The 18,647-nt window shown below is 42.9% G+C and overlaps 1 protein-coding gene across 1 annotated transcript in view; it reads right to left on the bottom strand.

Moving 5' to 3' along the window:
• The window catches only part of atg7 (ATG7 autophagy related 7 homolog (S. cerevisiae)), a 204,506-nt gene that overhangs the window by 148,129 nt on the left and 37,730 nt on the right, over positions 1-18,647 (bottom strand). Inside the window, exon 11 of the mRNA XM_055648235.1 lies at positions 17,728-17,886. Within this exon, the coding sequence (XP_055504210.1) occupies positions 17,728-17,886 (159 nt within the window). The remainder of the gene's footprint in view (positions 1-17,727; positions 17,887-18,647) is intronic.

Here is an 18,647-nt window from a genome sequence, read left to right on the forward strand (position 1 = left end):
AAAAAAACGTTTTGGTCTTTATTTAAATTGATATCTTCTACTATTATTCCAAATATAATTCATTCCGTTTTAGGTTCTATTGTGGACTTGAAAAGCTTTGTAAATATATCAAATATATCGCTCCAAAATTTATTCAACTTTGTACATCCTACAAATGAAGGTGTTATATTAGCGTTTTGAAACAAACATTAATCGCACCTGGGAGAGACGTTTGGATAAAATGTATTCAACCTCGTTTTTGAATAATATAGTCTATGTAATAATTTGAATTGAATTAAATTATGTCTTGCATTAATAGAACAATTATGTGTGTTCATCAGATACTTTTCCCATCTATCCTTCGAGATCTTTATCATTAGCTCATGACGGGTTTTAACTCACATTAACAGAGGATTTTCATGGAGACTCTTTAAAGGCACTGGGAGTGGACGGTGGTGACTGCCAATGCCAGAAGACAGGGTCCAGAATTTGGAACCAGTGCTGTAACGCTGTTACACACACAGCAGAGGCAAGATTCACTTGATTAATTTTGGGCATAGAGTCTTACAGTGTGGAAACAGGCCCCTTGGCCCAACTTGCCCACACCGCCAGTATGTTCAATCTACACTAGTCTTACCTGCCTGAGTTAGATCCATATCCTTCTAAACCTGTCCTATGTACCTGTCTAAATGTTTCTTCAAGATTGCAATAGTACCTGCCTCAACTACTTCCTCCAACAGCTTGTTCCATACACCCACCAACCTTTGTGTGTAAATGTTACCTCTCAGGTTCCTATTAATTCTCCTCCCTCTCCCATCCCCTCAACCTAAACCCATGTCCTCTGGTTTGCAATTCCAAACTTACTGCACAAGGTAAAATTTAGTAATCTGGGCATATCATCATCATCATCCTCACGACATCATCATCGGCGGTCACTGGAAACAAGTATGACTGTCCTCTCCTGTCCATATGGTCGTCTACATGTGGGTCTGCAGATGTCAGTAGAGGCCGATCCGCGATCCACACACCTTGGTGCAACGTGGGCAGTGGAGACTGGCAGTGGTTGGTAGTCGTCGAGCCCCCTTCTCTCTCTCCTTACGGTGCTGTTGCTTTGTCTCTGCCACATGGCGTAGTTCCATTTCGTGAAGTGCAGCTCCTTCCTGCATGGATTTCCTCCAGGAGCGCCTGTCCAGTGCAATGTGCCCCCAGTTGCTCGATTATGATGCGGAATTTTTTCAGACTGTTCTTGATGTTGTCGTTAAAAGCGTTTCTTTGGCCTGCCGGGGGCTCTCTGACCTTCCTTCAATTGGCCGGCGAGCCCCTTCACTACAGAATTTGTTTAGTGAGACGCATGTTGGACATGCGGATGACATGGCCAGTCCATCGAAGTTGGTGCTGCATTATTGTGGTGGTGATGCTGGTCATGTTGGCTTCCTCCAAAACGCTGATGTTGGTGCGTTTGTCCTCCCAGCTGATCCTCAGAATCTTTGGTAAGGATCTTTGATGGTATTTTTCCCGGGCTCTCAGGTGCCTGCTGTAGGTGGTCCATGACTCGGCTCCATACAACAGGGTGGAGAGGACAACGGCTCTGTAGACCAGCAGTTTTGTTTGGGCCTTTAGGTCTCGGTCTTCAAAGACTCTTTACCTCAGGTTCATTTATAATGTCAAGATTAGTCAGCCACGAGGAGATTTCATTGAAAAATCTCTCTCTTTAATCTCATTGATTTACAAGTTCGTACAGGGCGCTGTGTGTTGGATGCAAATTAATGTTTCCTCTGGTTTAGAAGTTTGAACCAGTTGTCACAATGCTCTGAATAAGGTGGAGTAGATTTACATCAAAACATTAAAAAAAAATTCTTCCCACTTGGAGGGTAATGAATTACCCATATTAATGGAATTAATGGAATGTTCTGCATTGAAGAGTGTGGAGACCTATTTTTTGATTTCATTCAAAATAGAAATCAATATATCCCTAAATATCAAGGGAAACAAGGTCTAAAGATAGTGGTATTGAGGTAGAAGATGAACCATAGTCTTGACGAATGGCCAAGCAGGCTCAAAGATCCTCCTGTTAGAATTGCATGTTCTCTAAGAATAGATGGTGCTTGAGGTGCTCGACAGATAGGCCGCATCTGTGGAAGGGAAACACAGTGAACATCTGTAGAAGACCCTTCGTCAAAATCGTTGTCTTCAACCTGAGACGTTAATTTGGTTTCTCTTCTCACAGATGGAGACGTGGATTGGACAGATTTGGAGGGATATGGGCCAAATCCAGGCAGGTGGGACTAGTGTAGTTGGTACATGTTGGCCAATGTGGGCAAGTTGGGCCGAAGGGCTAGTTTCCACACTGTATGACTCTATGAGATGCGGCCTGATCAGTTGCACATTCCAAACATTTTCTGTTTTTAGATTAGATTTCCAACGTCTGCAACCTTGTTTTGATTTTCACATGTCCTTATATTTAGTTCATGGAGGTGGTGCAAGAATGCTTCTGAACTCAGGGCTGAAATGGCATTTGAATCAATGCCCATCTAATCTCTTCTCACAGGCTCTCGTCCTTCTATCCTTGTTTCCGATTCTTTTGGTGATCCAAGGGGAATGCCCACAAATTTATCCGCAGCGGGAAGCAATTCATTCCGCTGCTCCCTTGAAGGGCAAGTTCATTCTTTTGTCGACGTTAGCGATGTTAATTAACTAGAAAGAAAACGAAACCGGCAGAATTGCAACGACAGCCAGCTGAAATTCCTCCTTCTGACTGCTAAATACAACACTCGGGTGTGCAAGGTGAAGAGAAGGTGTCAGCTCTGACCCAAACTGTCCAAAATAGCTGCACTGGGTTAACGTGGCATTGCACTTGGTGACTGGCGTTGTGATTTACCATCTCTGTATATTTCAAATAGAACATCGGCTGTGCAAATGTCAATGACTTCACCAACATGCCAGCTGGAGTGACTTGCACCACCCATGGCAGATGGTACCTCCACTGTGAGTTAGCTTTTGTACCTGAACTCACAACAGCTTCGCTCTGTTTGAAAAAATGCTTTCCTTTCATCAGAAGGGCTCAATTTTTTTTCCATTTTAGTTATGTGACTGAATTTTCTGGGGTATAGGAATAGTTGATTAAGCAAGATTTATGGTGAACTGAAATTGAACAGAAGCAATGCAGTGTCTAAAGGGCTAGCTATGGTTGGCTGCCAAAAATGCCATTAACAATAGACTCTAATGTAAATAATCAACGACAGATGGATTTAAAATATAAAATGTCCAGCAACATTGAATTCTTGCTTCTGACAAGTACTTTCAGCTCTTGGATATTTGGATGAATACAATTCTGAAGTGACAATGTTAAATGCAATTTGCATCCTGTGAAATTGCCCAGTAGCCATTTTAAGTCTGCAAACAAAATGAAATGGGCAAGAACAGGTCACTACTTTACTTTTCACCCAATTAAAGAAGACGTTTCAACAGCATCATTAAGATTTCAGTGAAGCAAAGTGGGTAGTGTCTGACTTGTTTACCTACTGTGTAAAGAATTATACCATGTCAGGCATGGCAAACATGTGCCCTGATCTTGCCCCAAAACATTGACAGCCCCTTTCCTTCTTCAGATGCTACTGGTTTCCTCCAGTGGTTTAGTTGCAGCTCCAGATTCCAGCATCTGCAGTGTTTTGCGTCTCCGTTCAAACATTTATAAATATAATTACACCAAGGGGGACCTGTTGGGTCCCGTCTCAACGTGCTGTTGCGGGGTTGGGGGGGGGGGGCGGGGCCTGCTGTGCCACACACACACTAACCACCCCAGGTGGAGGGGAAATAAGAGGCGGGGGTGGAGCAGTGGAGGGTGGGAGAAAGGATGAGGGCATCCGGGCGAGCGAGCAGGCTGCGAAAGGTGGAGCGAGCCCGGGAGGGGGAGGGGAGGGGGAGGGAGAGAGAAAGAGAGAGAGAGAGACAGAGACAGAGAGAGAGGAATCAAATTTTCAGATGAGGCGATTTTTGAGATCATGAATATGTTGACATACTGGAATATGTAAAAATGGCACCGTTAGCGCGTCGGGTTTTCGAGGAGATGTGAATCACATACAAACACGTACATCCACACACAAATAAATACATCCACATCCAAGATCAGAGTTTTATATTATAATAGATAAATAGGTGTTAAACCTTCCTTAATTTAGCACTCAGAATGTTAAATAACCTAGAAATGACAAATTCTTCAATGCAGAGCTTTAATTCGAATGTAAGCAAATGAGTAATCGAAAGATTAATCCTGCTCCATTTTGTTGCTAAGCTTAAATCAGAGTATAATCACAATAGACCTGGACCAACAGGGAACAGAAGCTTAACCAGAAAGATAAAACATTGAGAGTACGAGAGCAGCGTTGAGGCTGAGTACCATGTAATGGTGGCTGCACTCCTAACCACCATCACTGTCACACTAAACCCCGGCTGGGAACATCCATTACTTGCTCAAATAGCTGCAGTCACTTCAACGCTCACTTATTCAACACAGTCCTGAGATAGTTGATCAGATTGAGCATTTTGTTCACTCAGCTGACTCGCTCCTTCTCATTATACACCCCTTCCGTCACTGGCATGCCGTAGCTCCAAAATACAGTGGCGGCGACACGTGCTGTAGTAACTGCCTCAACTTCTTGACAGAATCTCATAGCCTCATGCGCTCAACCACTGTGAAGGATAATCTAATGCCAAGGAAGCACAATCAGATTCAAGTCTTCATCAAAATGATTTGGCACATAACATTCCACTATCGCTATCTTAACTGCATATGTTAAACATGCAATTTTACAGGCACGATTAGTAATGCCCCTGTCCCACTTAGGAAACCTGAACGGAAACCTCTGGAGACTTTGCGCCCCACCCAAGGTTTCCGTGCGGTTCCCGGAGGTTGCAGGTGGTTGCCAGAGGTTGCAGGTAGTGGAAGCAGGTAGGGAGACTGACAGAAACCACCGGGAACCGCACGGAAACCTTGGGTGAGGCGCAAAGTCTCCAGAGGTTTCCGTTCAGGTTTCCTAAGTGGACAGGGGCATAAGTTTGCAGATGACACTAAAGTGGATGCTATCGTAGATAGTTATCAATTTTACAGCAATATTATATTCATTGGGCAAGTGGGCTGAGGAATGATTAATGGAGTTTAATGCAGATAAGTGAGAGCTGTTGAACGAGGACTGGATCTTCACAGTGACTGGCAGAGCTCTGGGGAGTGTTGTAGAGCAGGGGGATCTAGGAGTGTAGGAACATAGTTCCTTGAGAGAGGCGTCAGAGGTGGATAGGATGGTCAAGAAGGCTTTCAGTCATGGTATTGAGTATAGAAGTTGGGATATTATGGTCACAGTTGTACAAGACATTGCTCAGGTCACATTTGGATTATTGTGTTCGGTTTTGGTCACCCTACTTACAATAAGAGGTAGGCTGTTGAGCTGGAAAGAGTGCAGAGATTTATGAAGATGTTGCCAGCACAAGAGGGCCTGGGCTACAGTGAGAGATTGGGCAGGGAAACACTTTATTCCTTGGAGTGCAGGAGATTGGGGTGATCTTATAGAGGTGTGTAAAATCATGAGGGGGAAAAATAGGATGAATGTAGCAATGTTACAAAATTTTGAGATTTAAAAAATCAAGTCTGCAATTTATCCCATCAGATAAAGCATAAAAAGAAGTTTAATTTGACACCTAATTCACTTTAATATCTCATGTAATAAAAAAGTTATGGCTATTTTCATACTCGGAAATTAGCATCTTGTTCCCTATTGATTTTCTATGGACATAACAAAAAAGCTGTGATCATGGACAGTCAAAAGCGCATAACCTTCTTAAAAATTAAGAGAACTGAATGAAATTTTCAGTTATCATAGATTGAACCATTCTGAAACAAATATAAAATAATCTTACTTGGATGACCTGAAATTAAAGCATATAATTAGTTAGTTACCCAATTGTAGCTAATTTCAAACTTCAATTACTAGATCTAAACATCTATCCATTTCTTAATAAATGATTAACAATTTTAAATAGCCTAAGTGTCCAAATAATATTCACAAATAATTCACAATAAAACATGATTTTTAAATCTCATTTCCATCAATTTATAGACCAAATGGAAGGAATTTAGTGTTCAATTGCTGTAAATTAAAGTCCATTTTAAATCAGCTTTCTAGTGGGTTCCTGTGAACGCGCTGGTTTAGAACGTTCACATTGCGCTGGATTTGTGCCCTCAAATGCCCAGAAAAATACTGCGGGATATAAAGAGCCCAAAATGAACTACTCGCTATAGTAAACTTTGTATAAAGGGCTCTTAAGAAGCCCCTTTTAATGTAAAAATAAGGTACATACCTTTAATTGTTTGCTTTATAAAACCCTGGGGCAGCGAGAGGTCGCGGGTTGAGAGAGTGATTTTAAAACTATTATAACGATTATTCGAGGCCTATAAAACTAATAATACCTTTTGCGACGGGGTCTTTCAGCGATTTTTCGTTAATGATTTACAATGCTGAACATATTCGATTGGAACAGCCTAGTAAAAATCGCGTTTTAAACCCGCCCCCTCTAAACAGCGCCAAAATCGCGCACACGGACTGGGGCAGATTCTCAGCGACGATTCAGGTAGGTTTTGCAACATACCTAATGAATGCATAGACTCTTTACCCAAAGTAGGAGAATCAAGAACCAGAGGACATAGGTTTATGGTGAGAGGAGAAAGATTTAATAGGAACCTAAGGGGCAACTTTCTCACAGAGGGTGGTGGGTATATAGAACGAGCTGCCAGAGGAGGGAGTCGTGGCAAATACTGTAACAACATTTAAAAGACATTTGGACAGGAACATGGACAGGAAAGGTTTAGAGGGATATGGGTCAAACGTGGGTCAGAACTGTACTGAGGACCAAAGGAGGCCTTTCATAAAAAAGTATGCCTTCCCTCTTCCCCTCATAAAGTTAAGTCATCGACAGGTCATTGATACCATTTGAAGGTTGTATTCAAACTTGGCATAAATGGAGTGTGAATACAAGGGGCTGCACGGGCAAGTTTGCACAAAAGGACACAAAGTGCTGGAGTAACTCAGTGGGTCAAGCAGCAGCTCTGGAGAACATGGATAGGTGATGCTTCGGATCAAGACCCTTCTACAGACTCAAGTGGGTTCCCTACATGAAACATTATGCGTCCATGTTATCCACAGGGGCTGCCTGACCCGCTGAGTTACCCCAGCACACTGTCTTTTGTTTGCCATTTATGGATGATCCCATTATCTTAAGCAGCAAAATACCCATTTTGCAAATTTGACCTGCCGATCGCCGCTGAAGTCCGGATGAGGTCAGGATCGGACACCTTACCAGGCTCAGGGTGGGTGGGGGGAGTTTGTCCGCATTAAGCAGCGGAGTGTGGGGAATGTGGAACCTACTGGTTGCCACAACATTGGTGGTAGATGATAAGCAATATTACTCAGTCATGGATAGCATTCACTGTCCAAATGACTGTAGAACTTCACAATGTTATTGAGACTGGACATTATAATAAAAAATCTAAAAGCCATTGCCCAACACCTCCTGCTAATTTACTATACCAAGTCCTGCCTGTTTTGATTGTTGTAAAGGTTTGTCATCATTCACCAGCACCCTCTGCAGGCAGAAACTCAGCTTTGCACAGAGTCAAAACAGCAGCTTCTCATTCCATTTGGTAACAAATTACAAACAACTACATTAATGTATCATTAATTTAGCTCTGATAGCTGCAAGGCAGACAAAAAAATAACTCCCAATTCAACAGAAGAATGTGAGAGATTTTTGATCCGAGTGGTGAGAACATAGAAAATTGGCACCGACAATGTGTAGGACGGAACTGCAGATGCTGGTTTACACTGAAGACAGACACAAAATGCTGGAGTAACTCAGTGGGACAGGCATCATCTTTGGAGAGAAGGAATGGGTGACATTTCAGGTCGAGACCCTTTTACAGACTGAGAGTCAGGGAGAGGAGCCCAGAGATAAGGAAATGTAAGGTGTAAAAATGAGACATCAAACTGGATGGAGATCAAGGAAAATGTAGAATAGATCATTATTAGCTCGGAGATGGAAATGAAAGAGACAAGGAGGTTACGCAATTAAAAAAATCTGAACAAGCACATTAGAGAAGAGCAAATGGAACAGTATCGGGTGGCACAGCGGCAGAGTTGCTGCCTTACAGCACCGGAGACCCAGGTTTGATCCTGACTATGGGTGCTGTCTGTTTGGAGTTTGTACATTCTCTCCGTGACCCGTGTGAGTTTTTTCCGAGATCTTCGGTTTCCTCCCCCACTCCAAAGACGTACATGTAGGTAAATTGGCTTGGTAAATGTAAAAATTGTCCCTAGTGTGTGTAGGATAGTGTTAATGTGTGGGGATCGCTGGTCGGTGCGGACTCGGTAGGCCGAAAGGCCTGTTTCCATGCTGTATCTCTAAACTAAACTAATATACTGAAAAGCTGAGGTTTGTTAAATGGAATGGGAGAGATCTTTTGTTGAGTTATGAGCAGGGTTGAATAATTTCATTGAAGGGCATTGTTTATCAATGCCAGGGGTGTTTTCCTGACAACAGAGGTTGGGTGGGAGGTTCGTACATGGTCCATAAAATTGTGGATGGCCAGCAGCAGGATGGACGGGTAGAATGTATTTTCCATGTCAGAAGTGACTAGTGAAAGAATCAGGGAGATGCTGGGGATCTTTTGTTGAAACTCACCACACGAAAAAGTGCAGGAGCACATGTAGTTGATAGATGAGTACTGAAGAGCTATAACTGTATCGATACTGATTGCGAGCTGGGAAGCATGACCTGCAAAAATAAAAGCTCTTTCTAGTCACAAAATAACGTCAGGCTTGAGGAGGTGCGGCAACCTTCTGTAATGAAAATTACAATACTTCAAAGCCCAATTTTGTGTTGTTTATATACTTAGTGACCTTCATAAAGGGAATTGGACAGGCATTAAAAAAATATATATATACAGAGGGACATGAGAAAACAAGAGGAATCACTGCACAGCTCTTCATAGATAATCAGGGCAGGTAAAAGGGCTGATTGAATAACCTCCTGATTTAAAATCCCATAAAACATGATGAGCAGCTTTCCCATAATCTAATACACACTTCTGCAATGTTATTTACTGAACCAATCATTCCTGTATGTAGAGGTTCTATACAATTGGTTAACAATAAAATTGTAGCATCAAGGTCTACTCAATGTTGAAATTTACTGCTTCCAATGTGAAGAGATAAATATTCACGGCAATACATCAACTGGAGCCGATATTCTCTGACTGGGAAATCAGAGAAATGTTAGATTGGATTATTGAACTGCTGGGGTTGATGTATTACACTTTCTTTAAAATTTTCATCGCCTACTAGCTTTACCATCCATTTGCTGCGAGCCACTCATATAGTTGGCGATGAGAAGACAGCTTTTCCTTCTCAGCGATAATTCAAGCAACAAACGCAATAAAATCTCTTGTAATGTATTTTGCTTTGACCTTCACGACTTCATCTGAATGCATCCCACCCAAAAAAGGCTCAAGGACACGAAAAGCATTCTTTTAAAAATAGATTACCGAAAAATTTGAAGGGTGAATCATTGTAAATTACTTGACTTCCAAAAAAGGTTCTCGAGCCGAATCTATAATCTCAAATGATCAATTGAAACATAACATTTTATTGGCTAGTTAAGGGCATTACATTTCGACGTTTCAACAAAAAAGTCTGCAGAAGGGTCCTGACCCAAAATGTCACATCCACTTTCTCCAGGGGTGCTGTCTGACCCGCTGATAGACCCACACTTTGTGTCTATCTTTTTGAACAGAAACTCATCATGAGCCACCAACGCTATTCTATTTATTTTAATGTTTTTTTATTCAACCTCCAACTCCACCCATTGAGGCTTGTAGCACCGGCTAAGCTTGGAAAACCAGATCCCAGCACATTATGACACAATGCCCCAACCTGCTGAAAATGCTTCAAATGGTTCCTGCTCTGCTGAGCTATCAAGAGGTTATTGAGGGGCACCTGATGCAAAAATACTGATCCGTCCATTTCCATTCTATTTCCAAGTCTCCTTTCTATTTCCAAGAAAAAAATCCATGTATCCAACATCAGGCAGGAATCATCTGAGACTGATAATGAGTTAAAATCTACACCGACACTCCAATGAAGTAAACAGCAAGTGTAGCTGCCCCTCTGCAATAACCAGGGAGGCGCCATCTTACAAAACAAATGTTAAATCTCATTCCTTAGATGAGTTGTCATTAAAAAAAATAGAACCACTTGGGGAGGGGTGATGTTACCCATGGCATTCTTGCAAATATTTAAAGAATATCATTAAGAATGAATATTTGACACTCTTGACACTCCAAGTGTGGCCTCACTAACATCTTGTAGAGTTGCAACACGACATCCCAAGTCTAGCACTCAATGCCCTGACTGTCGAAGGCAAGTGTGCCAAACATCTTCTTCACTACCCTGACTACCTGGGAAGGTTCTGGGAACTAAATGTAAAACACGCTCTTTATAAAGAAACATTGGTAGATGAACTGAATGGGCCCAACTCTGGCAGGCAAAGTTTTGCCCTGGTGCGACATCACTTTGAACTCGACAGATCAGAATATTTCACAATTTTCTTGCTTCTCATAATTCGTAAAGGGGTTTAAAAAAAAAGTAGGGAGGGATGAATATAAAAACTATGAGGGCACACCTGGCAAGGTTTGCATTTATTACCCATTCCTAATTACTTTGAAATGACAGACTAGCCAATCCATTTAAAATGGCAGTTAATGAGGCACAGTGGTGCAGCTAATAAACCTGCTGCATCACAGCACTAGTGAACCAGATTCAATTTTGACCTTGCGTACTGTCTATGCGAGTATGAACATTTTTCCCGTGGTTTCGATTGCCCCGGCGCAGTTGCTTCGACCACCGGCTGCTTCGACCACCGCAGTCGGGAGCTTTGATCGACCCGACTGCGGATGGTTCGACTGCCTCGGCCACGGAAGAATAAAGAGGGAAGAAGATTGGACTTTATTGCCTTCCATCACAGTGAGGAATGTGGGGAATCGGCTGTGGTGGATGTTTATGTTAACTTTTATGTAGTCGTGTGGCTTGTTGCCTTTAAGTATGGCTGCAAGGTAAATCGAATATCACTGTACCTTAATTGGCACACGTGACAATAAAAGACCTTGAACCTTGGTTGCTCCCGTTTCTTTTCCTGTCCCAAAGACATGCAAGTTGGTACGTTAAATAGGTCACTATAAACTATTCCTATATATATATATATATATATATATATATATATATGAGGAGAATATATGGGTAGTTAATGAATACACAAGGGAGAATTTAAAACAATGGGATTAATGTCGACAGAGAGGTTCTTTCCATGTTGTATGCCACGATGACTAACATTCGGCTAAGTTTGTAGTTGCACATAATGCCAGACTGAGTGAGGAGTATTAGGTCCATCAGATGGAATATGCTCAAATTATCAGTCAGCATTATTGACATTAGTTTTGAATTGAAGAATTTAAATTCTTTAAATTTAAAGTGGAAGTTGAACTTGAATCTCCAGAACAGTAATTCAGTCTTCTGAATTAAACGTGTTGGAACACAACTGCCATACCACTGCATTTGTGCATGTCTTTTCATAATTTATGAATTGAACCTCAATGTCTCGAAGTAATGTACCATGTGTACTGAAAAGCAAGTCCCTAATGCCCACATATATAGTAACATGGAGTGATTATATTTTAGTTATCAGCCTCTGTACCCGATCAGAAAATGTGGCATTTTCTCCAAGGTCAAACATGAAAAACACTGAAATGTGATTTATGCAACTCACAATTAAAAAGACCGATATAATAATAATAATAATAATGTAATACTTTATTAATCCCCTTTTCAGGGGAAATCCGGTGTCCTTGCAGCACACTAATAAAAATACAGCATAACATTGAAGAATGAATTTAACATTAAAACATAAAAACATCCCCCCACAATGGTTCCCACTGTGGGGGAAGGCACAAAGTCCAGTCCCCATCCCCTTGTCCACCCATGGTTGGGCCTATTGAGGCCTCCCCAGTCGCCGCTACGGAGGCCCGATGTTTCAGGCCCTCTCGCCATGTGATGGTGCTCCGGCGTTGGGAGAATCCTCCCAGCGGCTTGGGATGCCTGGAACGGCCGCTTCCTAACCGGAGACCGCGGCTTCCAAAGCCAACAGGCCACGCTGGACGGAGCTCCACCACTGGCGATCTCAGCGAGAGATCCCAGGCTCCCGATGTTAAAGTCAGTGCCCCCGCGCGCGGCTGGCCGCTCCTCAGCCCCGCAGCTACGCGATGTTCAATCTGCAGATTCCAGCGCGGCGACCTAGGCAAGGCATCGCCCACTCCGCGATAGCGCTCCAGCACTGTACCTCCGCCGAAGCCGAGGTTCTGGGCGGTCCCCTCAGGAAGCGTCGCTCCAGGACCGGAGGAAAGCCGCCTCTCCGACCAGGTAGGGACTTGAAAAGCAGTTTCCCCCTTCCCCCCTCCCCAACATAAAAAGATTAGACCCCCGACTAAAAAGATTATACCCTCTTTTAAATGTACTAAAAATTTTAAAAAGTGAAAAAAAACAGACAGCCGCAGAACAGCGCCCCCTAATGGTAATCATCATACATTGACCCCTTTGGCCTTCATCATACATTGGCTGGAATTAAGGAGCCAGTCATTCTACAGCTGGACAAAGCTCTAGATTGATGCATATGTGATGCACTGCACTTAATTCTTTGCACTAGAATACGGGATTTACATTGATTTACCAGCAAGCCACCAGTGCTAAAAGAAAGTAAACTATGAACAACAATTGCACTGACTGGATGTGTATTCCCATGAATGCAGAATAGTCAAGTCACATTTATTTATATAGCACATTTAAAAAACTACTCTCGTTGGCCAAAGTGCTTTACATTTGTTATAAGAATAGTATAAACAAACAAACTACATACATATATACTTATAGCCCTCGCTCAGAGGACGTCAAGAAAGGTCTGGGAGTATAGATACGTTTTTAGTCTTGACTTAAAGGAGTCGATGGAGGGGGCAGTTCTGATGGGAAGGGGGATGCTGTTCCACAGTCTAGGAGCTGCAACCGCAAAGACGCGGTCACCCCTGAGCTTATGCCTAGATGGCGGGATGTTCAGCAGCCCCAAGTCGGCCGATCTGAGGGACCTGGAGGTGGAGTGGTGGGTGAGCAGACTTTTAATGTAGGTGGGCACAAGCCCATTGAGGGCTTTGTAGACATAGAGGAGCATCTTGAAATTTATACAGAACCGCACTGGGAGCCAGTGGAGAGAGGCCAAGATCGGGGTGATGTGGTCCCTTTTTCGGGTGCCCGTCAGGGGTCTCGCTGCGGCATTTTGGACCAGTTGCAGGCGGGACAGGGAAGATTGGCTGATGCCAGTGTAAAGGGAGTTGCAGTAATCTAGGCAGGAGGAGATGAATGTGTGGATGATCTTTTCGAGGTCATCAAACTGGAGGAATTGTTTTATTTTAGCTATCGTTCGAAGCTGAAAGAAGCTAGCTTTTACCATGGCATTGACTTGTTTGTCAAATTTCAGTGCTGAGTCAAATATCATGCCAAGGTTTGAGTAGTGGGGTAAGGCTTCCAAGGCTGCCTGCTATCATTTTGATTGTCAGAGGGGTCGAGAAGGATGACCTCAGACTTACTCTCGTTTAGTTGGCGGAAGTTCTGGGTTGATTGCAGATTTGATTGGTTTTTGGGCTTCAGGGGGAGATAGAGTTGGGTATCATCTGCGTAGCAATGGAAGGAAATGCCGTGCCTTTCAATGACTTGGCCTAAGGGGAGCATATACAGGGAGAAGAGAATGGGGCCAAGGATGGAACCTTGTGGAACCCCACAGCAGAGATTAGCTGGGGAGGAGAATGAGTTTCCTATGTTAGTCGAGAAACTCCTACCTTTGAGGTAGGAGATGAACCAGCTCAGGGCAGTGCCATCAATACCAACCCCATACCGGAGACGGTCAATTAGGATGGTGTGGTCGACAGTATCAAATGTTGTGCTGAGGTCAAGAAGGAGCAGGATTGCACAGTCGCCAGAGTCAACGGTGAGCAGTAGGTCATTATGTACCTTCAACACGGCAGACTCTGTGCTGTGGTGATTTAGGGTGTGATTTAATTGAAGATGTTTCTATGATTAAAGAATTCAATGTGTATCCCACAGCAACTATTCAAAAAGCAGATTCTAAACAAGTAGATCGGTTTCAACTAATTAAATCAATATATAATTGGCCAAAGAGAAATGGAGAAGCAATATGGCAAGCACTCTTGTTTGATGCAAGATGCTAAACATAAAATCAACAATACCAAATTATTGACCAAACCTTTGAGCTCAGTAAGATGTTACAATTTGTACAATACAAATATGAACTTTTCATACGAGTATAAACTGTACAAGGGCATTTCAATACTTATATTAAGCCAGATAGCCTCTGACTCCATAAATGCTGTCTCAAGGACTATGTGCAAATAGTTCTGTTTGTTAAATAATAACTTTTGTATTTTCTCAAAACTTGAGGAATGTTATCAATTTTACGAGTTGAAGCAAATTTATTCAGATTAGCTTATTGTCATTTCCACCTGGGTGCAGTGAGAATCCTAGTTTATATGGAGCCCAGAGTGAGTAGTATACATGCAGAAATGATAAATACAACAACAAGTATAAAACAGCAGAGTGCTGGAAAGATTGTAGTGTGATCAAATGCGAGTTCATTGTTTACTGTTATATACACACACAACCAGGATGAGGTGCAAGAAAAGTTTAAAATCTTGCTTGCAGCAGCATCACAGGCACATCAACTCGGATAAACACACAAAAACAAACTATACAACAAGACAGTAAAAATAATAAAGTCTGCAAGAAAAATGTCCATAGGAGTGCAAGAAGGGGTCTGTGGTGTTTCTTTGTTCAGCTAATATTAAGCTTGAGTGGGTTGGTTTAAGAACCCGCTGGTTGTAGAAATGTAGCTGTTACCAAACTGTTGGCATGGCACTTCATGTACCGTCTACCTGATGTTAGCAGCGAGACGAGGACATGCCCCAGATGATGTCGATGCTTGATGAGAGATGCCGTCTTCTTGAGACAGTGCCTCATGGATGCAGAGGAGGGCTGTGCCATCGATGTACAGGGCTGAGTCCACCACTCTCTGCAACCTCCTATATTCCTGTGCATTGCAACTGCCATACCAGGTCCTGATGCAACCAGTTAGGATACTTTCTACAATACATCTGCGGAAGTTTGTTAAGAGTATTTGGTGATATGCCAAATCTCTATACTTCGACGAAAGTAGACTTGCTGGCTTGCCTTCTTTGCAATTACATCTGTATGCTGGGACAGGTCATCTGAGATGTTGATGCCCGGGAATTTGAAGCTGAAGTTTTTTTTTTTTTTGCACCATTTCAAACTGAAGGGGGTGTGAAAGAGGAGGGGATTAAATGTGACATCTCCAAGTCTGTGGATCACACAAAGCTGGGTGGCAGTGTGAGCTGCAATGAGGATGCTATGAGGCTGCAGGGTGACTTGGATAGGTTGGATGAGTGGGCAGATTCATGGCAGATGCAGTATAGTGTGGACAAATGTGAGGTTATCCACTTTGGTGACAAGAACAGGAAGACAGATTATTATCTGGTGTCAGATTAGGAAAAGGGGAGGTGCAACAAGACCTGGGTGTGCTTGTACATTAGTCACTGAAAGTAAACACGCAAGTACAGCAGGCAGTGAAGAAAGCTAATGGCATGTTGGCCTTCATTGTGAGCGGATTTGAGTGTAGGAGCAAGCAGTTGTGCAGGGCTCTGGTGAGACCATACCTGGAATATTGTGTGCAATTTTGGTCTCCTAATTTGAGGAAGGACATTATTGCTATTGAGGGAGTGCAGCGAAGGTTCACCAGGTTACTTCCCGGGATGGCAAGACTGACATATGATGAAAAAATGGGTCGACTGGGTTTGTTTGTATTCAATGGAATCTAGAAGGATGAGAGGGAATCTTATAGAAATATATAAAATTCTTAAGGGATTGGACAGGGTAGATGCAGGAAAAATGTTCCCGATGTTGGCATTAAGAATAAGGGGTAGGCCATTTAGGACTGAGATGAGGAAAAACTTTTTCACCCAGAGAGTTGTGAATCTGTGGAATTCTCTGCCACAGAAGGCAGTGGAGGCCAATTCACTGGATGTTTTCAAGAGGGCGTTGAAGAGGCATTGGCCTACTCCTGTACCTATTTTTCTATGTTTCTATGGTTAGTTCAAGAATCAGACAGCAGTGGGGAAGAAGCTGTTCTCTGAGTGACTGGACTTTCAAGCTGCTGTATGTTCTTATGAAGATAGTAGAAAGAAAAGGGAATGATCAGGGGGTAGGCATCCTCAATAAAGGTTCTAGGCTTCCCGTTGCAACTCACCATGAAGATGGAGTGGACAGAAGGAAGTGATCAGACTGGCTCCACTTTCTGCAGATTCAGGCAGTGAAGAGCAGAGCAGTTTCTGTACCAGAGTGCGATGCCGACAACCTTACAACGCCACCAGGAGAATGGGCCTTTTGTGGCCAGCTGCACTTAAAGGCAGTGCAGCGGTAAAATTGCAGCTTTACAGTGCGGGAGACCCGGGTCCGATCCCCACTACATCTGCCGCCTGTACGGAGTTTGTACATTCTCCCTGTGTGCGTGGGTTTTCTCTAGATGCTCCAGTTTCCTCCCACACTCTAAAACGTACAGACTTGTAGATTAACTGGCTTTGGTAAAAGAGTGTAAAACTGTCCCTATTGTGTAGTACCGTCCTATTGTACGAGATGATTGCTGATCGGCGCGGACTCGGTTGGAAGGGCCTGTTTCCGCATTGTGTCTCTGAGGTCTAAAGCAACTTGAACTTTGAAAATGGTGCCAAAACCTGGCAACTCTTGTATATTCTTTCAGTTGTCTATTTCTAAACACTTTGTATTAATCTAAAATTGTGCTCATGTATCGTAATATTTTGCTGAACTGTACGTAAAAAAACTCACTGTGCCTCGGACCATGTGACAATAAACAACCATTGAACCATCATATATACTTTCCTATAATACGTTTAACTTTGAAGCTGCCATGTACACTTCCATGTGTGTCCTGCTTGATTAACACCAATGATCGGCAAGAATGTAAGAAAGACATAAAATGCTGAGGAGTTCCAAACCAGCGTATCGGAGATGTCCTCATTCTTTAGGGAATGGGGGCCCCCCTTATCGACCTAAGCAGTCTTTCCAGCTGAGGCAGAGGTTCACCTGCACCTCCTCCAACCACATCTATTAACGTCACCCATTCCTTCGTTCCATAGATGCTGCCTCACCCGCTGAGTTTCTCCAGCATTTTTGTCCACCATAAAATGCTGGAATAACTCAGCGGGACAAACGGCATCTCTGGGGATCTCCTTCAGATCTCAACCCAAACTGTCACCCATTCCTTCTCTCCAGAGATGCTGCCTGTCCCGCCGAGTTACTCCTGCATATTGTGTCTATCTTCGATTTTAACCAGCATCTGCATTTCATTCCTACACAAGAATGTAAGAGAGTTTGTGCAACACCATAAAACTGAATGCTGCCATTCAAATGACAAAGAAACCAATAATAAATCCGTGAGCAGCAATGGGTCATAATTCATAACCACATTTATCAGAAAACAACGTTAAAAGGCCGTGCTCACCACTCCTGGGAAGATCTTCCGCAGTTTATCCACTGCAGCTAGTGCTTTGGGTTTCCCACCATCGAGACAATCTTCAAACTCATACAAGGACTGGCGCACTGGGTTGGAGTAGGACACGTTTGCATTGTCCACAAAGGTGATCTGCCTCACTCCCCAACTCTGAAACCATGGAAGGACACATCATTTTATGAGCAATTTAATCTAATCTGTATACATTTTAGATCCACAGTCTTTGTTTATATGCACAGGATTTTGTTATCTTGCGAGCAGAATAAGTCACTCGGGCAGAATTTAAACATGTGTGCTTACAAAGCAGTGGCTCTGCTATGCAACTCAGTGCAGAATAATTGAACCAAACAGTTTTATTCTATCATTAAAGAAAAGTAGAAAATGCCTGAAACACCAAGGGTTTTTCATCTTTCAAAACTCTTTAGATTCTGGAGTAGTTCCTGAGGATTGGCGGGTAGCAAATGTAACCCCACTTTTTAAGAAGGGAGGGAGAGAGAAAACGGGGAATTACAGACCAGTTAGTCTAACATCGGTAGTGGGGAAACTGCTAGAGTCAGTTATTAAAGATGGGATAGCAGCACATTTGGAAAGTGGTGAAATCATTGGACAAAGTCAGCATGGATTTACGAAAGGTAAATCATGTCTGACGAATCTTATAGAATTTTTCGAGGATGTAACTAGTAGCGTGGATAGGGGAGAACCAGTGGATGTGGTGTATCTGGACTTCCAGAAGGCTTTCGACAAGGTTCCACATAAGAGATTTGTATACAAACTTAAAGTACACGGCATTGGGGGTTCAGTATTGATGTGGATAGAGAACTGGCTGGCAAACAGGAAGCAAAGAGTAGGAGTAAACGGGTCCTTTTCACAATGGCAGGCAGTGACTAGTGGGGTACCGCAAGGCTCAGTGC

This window comes from Leucoraja erinacea, chromosome 16, assembly GCF_028641065.1.
Source record: "Leucoraja erinacea ecotype New England chromosome 16, Leri_hhj_1, whole genome shotgun sequence".
Lineage (NCBI taxonomy): Eukaryota > Metazoa > Chordata > Chondrichthyes > Rajiformes > Rajidae > Leucoraja > Leucoraja erinaceus.